Source organism: Quercus lobata, chromosome 1 (assembly GCF_001633185.2).
Source record: "Quercus lobata isolate SW786 chromosome 1, ValleyOak3.0 Primary Assembly, whole genome shotgun sequence".
NCBI classification, from domain to species: Eukaryota; Viridiplantae; Streptophyta; class Magnoliopsida; order Fagales; family Fagaceae; genus Quercus; species Quercus lobata.
Window position 1 is genome coordinate 13,815,575 of NC_044904.1, and position 5,826 is coordinate 13,821,400.

The window sequence follows — 5,826 nt, forward strand, 5'->3', positions numbered from 1 at the left end:
ATTCCATTCCTCCAAAGGAATAAAAAAGAGAGATTCACAAAAGTTCCTCGCCACTGTGTGGTCTTGAAGAATATAAAATTATGGGTAATGCATTTTATAAAAAGGCCACACGAAGAGCAAGTGGTATCAAGATTAAAATAATAAACAAATGGTATCTGATAGAGAAGCGGAAAATAATTCCCATCTCCAGCTCGTCCAACGGGCTCGTCCAGAGCCTACAACGCAGGATTGATCCCAGAGTTTATCCAGAAGAGGAAGAAGCGTCCATGAATAATAGCACCACTCCATAAACTGTCCTCCATGAGGCATGATCGTCCATTAGGTTCGTCCATGAACAATCGATAGATATCTTTGGACGAACCAAACCGTCCTATGCTAGACAGACGGAAGCTCAACACTTAGACTTTCAACAAACCCTTCGAATAAGTTAACTTCCATTAGCAGTTACAATTTTATATTCGTTGAGGTAGTTAACTCCGGAGTTGTTGGTTTCCACAAATCCTGGAACGGTTATTGGACAAGTAACCGTCCCAGGCTCCCTATATAAGGGACCGGTCTGAACCCGACAAAGGTAAGATTCTCACTCAGACAATTTTCCAAAATACTTGGAACTTCCTTCTCTACAAAACTAACTTCTCCATCGGAGGGGGTTCGACCGGTCTTCTCCGGTCTCCTCTTTGATTGCGTTTCCTTCCTTGCAGGCCATCAACCGTTTCGATAGCCCACCGAAGCCAGGCCATCCACCTTACTGATTCGGAGCGATATCAGTTGGCGCCGTCTGTGGGAAGCGAAGGTTGTTTTGCGACTTTCTTTTCCGCGACAAAGGGTTAGGATGGTCAGGACCAGGTCGAGGGCTACTAGCCCTGGCCGTCAGGGAAGCAGAGGCGCTTCAAGTGATCCCCAGCGTGATCGCCAATCTGCACCAGTCATGCAGACGTCATCCGTTCAGAATATGCAATCCATGGCGGCTGCAATGGCGGAATTGACTCGCCAAAACCAGGAGTTAAGGATGGAGATCAGTCAGAGAAGACAGACACGTGAGGAACACGCAGGACAGACACAAGGCCATGGTGACAAAGAGAATACTGAGGTTGGAAGCCAGTTTAGAGGCACCACTTCACGGGTAGTGCCACACTTGAAAGAGGAGATGGACCAAATGAAGAAAGTCATGGAGGAGATGAAGGAGAACATGAGGAGAACTAATCCTATAGAGGATTTGGTCCACAGAACAGATTCTCCTTTTACGGCTTCCATCAATGGCCACCCCTTACCATCAAAGTTCAAACTGCCTTCCCTGGACTCGTATGATGGGACGCGTGACCCCTTTGATCACATTGCAACATTCAAGACGACAATGCACCTCCAAGGGGTCCCTGATGAAATCATGTGTCGAGCCTTCCCTACTACCCTTAAAGGCCCGGCACGAGTTTGGTTCAGTAAAATCCCCCCAAGTTCCGTAAGTTCTTTCGAAGAGTTAAGCAAATTGTTTGTTAACAATTTCATCGGGGGACAGAGGCACAAGCGCTCTTCGTCCAGCTTACTGACCATAGAACAAGGGGAGAACGAAAGCCTGCGGTCATTCATCACTCGCTTCAACAGGGAAGCCCTTGTGGACGAGGTGGACGACAAGCTTCTACTGGCAGCCTTCCACAATGGGATTAATTCGGATTTATTTATCCACAAGCTATACGAGAAGGAGCCGCAAACCATGGCCGAGCTCGTCCATTCGGCTCAGAACTTCATGAATGCAGAAGATGCAATCATAGCCAAGAAGAGGAAAAGAGCTGAGAGGATGGAAGCGCACCCAGCTCGACACTCAGAACAAGCCCCTCGTCCAAAGAAGGGACGGACGGAAGATAGAAAGGAACGAGATGGCAGGAAGACAGGTCCCATGGGAAGAAGCCAGAACTATACGCCCCTGAACGCTCCACTTAATCAGGTGCTCATGCAAATCAAAGACGATCCTTCTTTAAAATGGCCAGAGAAGATGAAAGGGGATCCCAACAAGCGCAATAAGAACAAATATTGTCGCTTTCACAGGGACCATGGGCATGACACGGATGAGTGTTATGACCTAAAACAGCAAATTGAGAACCTTATCAGGCAAGGAAAGTTGAAGCACTTTGTTGGAAGGGATCGTACAGATGAGAAGCTGAAAGGCAAAATGGAGGAATCATCCCGGCCCCCACTTGGAGAGATAAGGATTATCGTTGGAGGGAACCTGATGGGGCGATCTTCCAAGTCGAAGAAGACGTATCTCAAAGCGGTACAAAATGTCCAGCTCTCTGGACGACCACCAAGGACGAGATTAATGGACGAGCCAACCATTTCCTTCACCGATGAAGATGCTGAGAGGATCCATCACCCGCATGACGATGCGATCGTTATTACACTGCTCATTGCAGATTATACAACCAGAAGAGTGTTAGTTGATAATGGAAGTTCAGCAGACATATTGTACTACCCCGCCTTCCAACAGATGAGGCTTGGACGAGATCAACTTCGTCCAGTATGCTCACCGCTGATAGGATTTGGAGGAATGAAGGTGCAGCCCGTGGGTACCATTACATTACCAGTGGTGGTAGGGTCATACCCGCAACAGATAACCAGGGAAGTCAATTTCCTTGTGGTAGACTGTACTTCTTCATACAATGCCATCATCGGAAGACCCACTCTTAATAGTTGGAAGGCGATAACCTCAACCTACCATCTATCAGTCAAATTCCCTACGGAGTACGGGATAGGACAAGCACAAGGAGATCAGTTGGCAGCTAGAGAATGCTACTTAGCCATGATGGCTTTGGACGAACAGATGCAGACAATGAGCATCGAGGAGAGAAAGTTATTGCAGAGCCCACGGAAGTGTTGGAAGATGTTCTTTTGCAAGAAGATGATCCTGAGAAATTTACCAGAATTGGAACAGGTATGAAGGAGAAGGCAAGAGAAGACCTCATCCAGTTCCTGAGAAAAAGTATCGACGTTTTTGCATGGAGTCATGACGACATGCCAGGAATCGACCCAAGTGTGATCACTCATCGATTGAATGTATACCCCTTTTTTAAGCCTATCCGTCAGAAGAAGAGGGTATTCGCTCCCGAGAGGGACAAGGCAATCAAGGAAGAAGTTCAAAAACTGACCACGGCAAAGTTCATTAAGGAAGTCTATTACCCGGATTGGTTAGCCAATGTGGTGATGGTAAAGAAAGCTAATGGAAAGTGGAAAATGTGTGTAGACTTCACTGACTTGAACAAAGCATGTCCCAAGGATAGTTATCCTCTGCCGCGCATTGATCAATTGGTGGACTCTACTGCTGGCCATCAGTTGCTGAGCTTCATGGATGCCTTCTCAGGATATAATCAGATCAAGATGGATGAAGTCGATCAGGAAAAAACTTCCTTCATTACCAGCCAAGGCTTGTTTTGCTACAAAGTGATGCCCTTCGGCTTGAAGAACGCAGGGGCAACTTATCAAAGGTTAGTGAATCATATGTTTCGTACACAAATAGGACGGAATGTGGAGGTTTATGTCGACGACATGCTTGTGAAGAGCATAGACGAGGGAAGCCATCTAGACGACCTACAGGAAACCTTTGAAACACTTCGGCGATATAAGATGAAGTTGAACCCAAGCAAGTGTGCATTCGGAGTATCGTCGGGAAAGTTTCTGGGGTTCATGGTCTCGCAAAGAGGAATTGAGGCAAATCCGGACAAGATCCAGGCTATATTGAACATGGAGCCACCGAAGAATATTAAGGAAGTCCAATCCCTCACAGGACGAGTTGCTGCTTTGAACAAGTTTGTTTCGAAAGCCACAGATAAGTGTTTACCTTTCTTTAAAGTCCTCAGGAAGGCATTTGAGTGGACGGACGAATGCCAAAGGGCCTTCCAAGACCTGAAGGACTATCTCACAACTGCCCCATTATTAAGTCCATCCGTGCAAGGAGAAGAACTATACTTATACTTAGCGGTGTCCCCACACGCCGTAAGTTCAGCTTTAATCAGAGAAGAGGGAAAAATACAAAAACCGGTGTACTACACTAGCCGGGCACTCAGAGGAGCAGAGGGAAGATATCCGCTCATGGAGAAATTGGCTTTTGCACTGATAACGGCTTCTAGGAAGTTGAGACATTACTTCCAAGTTCATGTCATCAATGTCATGACGGACCATCCGCTTAAGAAGGCAATGAACAAGCTGGAAGCCGCAGGACGACTGATTCAATGGGCAGTTGAACTTAGCGAATTCGACATTCGGTACCAACCGAGAAATGCAATAAAGGCTCAAGCCCTAGCAGATTTCATCGCAGAGTTCACTCCAAGTTACGAAGACCTGGGGGAAGGAGAGTACAACAAATGGGTCGTCCATGTAGATGGATCATCTACATTATATGCTGGAGGAATAGGAGTTGTTTTGCAGTCGCCGGAAGGGGACAAATTGAAATACAGGGCCCGTCTGCAATACCAGACTACTAACAATGAAGTGGAGTATGAAGCCCTTTTGAAGGGGTTGGAACTGGCCAAATCTGTAGAAGCAGACTCAATACTTGTCATGGGAGACTCTCAACTGGTCATAGGCCAAGTCAATGGAACATGTGAAGCCAAGGAAGACAGAATGAAGAAATACCTAAGGAAGGTAGTACGCCTTGTGAAGAAATTCAAAAAAGCAGATTTTGTTCAAGTCCCAAGGGAAGAGAATGTGGAGGCAGATACTCTGGCGAAGGAAGCATCTGCGAATGAGGCGTTGGACGATATAGATGGTGTATACTACATGCCAAGTATAGACCTTCCAGAACTGATGCAGATAGAGGGAGAAGGAAATTGGATGACCCCAATAGTGTCCTACTTAAAGGACGGAAGGCTTCCAGAAGAGAAGGACGAAGCTAGGAAGCTCAGGGTCAAGTCAGCCAGGTATGTGCTTATGGACGAGGTGTTATACAAGAGAGGTTTTTCCCAACCTCTCTTAAGATGTTTGGCTCCAGACGAAGCAAATTACATGTTGAGGGAGGTTCACAAAGGAGCATGCGGGAACCATTCGGGAGCCAGATCACTCGTCCATAAAGTCATCCGTAGCGGATTCTATTGGCCAACCATCCAAGCTGATGCTAAAGCATATGTCAAAGTATATGATCAATGTCAACACTTCAGCAACATTCCCAGACAACCAGCAGAATATCTCACGCCAATGATGGCCCCTTGGCCTTTTGCGCAATGGGGACTAGACATTTTGGGGCCCTTTCCGACTGGAACTCGGCAAATGAAATTTCTGGTGGTGGGAATAGATTACTTCACAAAATGGGTGGAAGCCGAACCCTTAGCCAAAATTACGCAGCAGAATGTCAAGAACTTCGTCTGGAAGAACATTGTATGCAGATTCGGAGTACCTAGAGTACTAGTGTCTGACAATGGACGACAGTTTGACAACACACCTTTCAGGGAATTTTGTGAACAGCTTGGAATGAAGAACCATTACTCCTCACCTTCCCACCCACAGGCCAATGGCCAGGCAGAAGTAGCAAACCGATCCTTGTTGAAGATCATCAAGACTCGGCTCGAAGGGGCAAAGGGAATATGGCCGGATGAATTACCAGGTGTTTTATGGGCTTATAGAACGACAGCGAGAACTCCAACAGGAGAAACTCCTTTTAAACTAGCCTACGGAAGCGAGGCAGTTATACCAGCAGAAGTACACATGACGAGCCACAGGGTGAGGAAGTATCAAACTGAAGAAAACGAGGAACAGCTCCGTCTTAACCTTGACCTTATGGACGAGGTCAGGATGGATGCAGAACAGAGGACAGTAAGGTACAAAAATCTCATGGCAAGACAATAT

The 5,826-nt window shown here is 46.6% G+C and overlaps 1 protein-coding gene across 1 annotated transcript; it reads left to right on the top strand.

Annotated features, from left to right (window-relative positions):
• Positions 1 to 832: 832 nt before the first annotated feature.
• Positions 833 to 5,441, top strand: LOC115995403. The gene is made up of 5 exons (XM_031119958.1): positions 833 to 1,720; positions 1,940 to 2,923; positions 3,064 to 3,195; positions 3,265 to 5,358; positions 5,430 to 5,441. The coding sequence occupies exons 1-5, from the start codon at positions 833 to 835 to the stop codon at positions 5,439 to 5,441; spliced, it is 4,110 nt and encodes a 1,369-aa protein (XP_030975818.1).
• Positions 5,442 to 5,826: the final 385 nt, after the last annotated feature.

Excerpts from the sequence above, each read along its gene's own strand:
- LOC115995403 (XM_031119958.1), top strand. The coding sequence starts at position 833 with ATGGTCAGGACCAGGTCGAGGGCTACTAGCCCTGGCCGTCAGGGAAGC. Across the intron at positions 1,721-1,939 it reads CGCAAACCATGGCCGAGCTC|GTGCTCATGCAAATCAAAGA; the intron begins GTCCATTCGGCT and ends CCACTTAATCAG. Across the intron at positions 3,196-3,264 it reads GGTTAGCCAATGTGGTGATG|GATAGTTATCCTCTGCCGCG; the intron begins GTAAAGAAAGCT and ends GCATGTCCCAAG.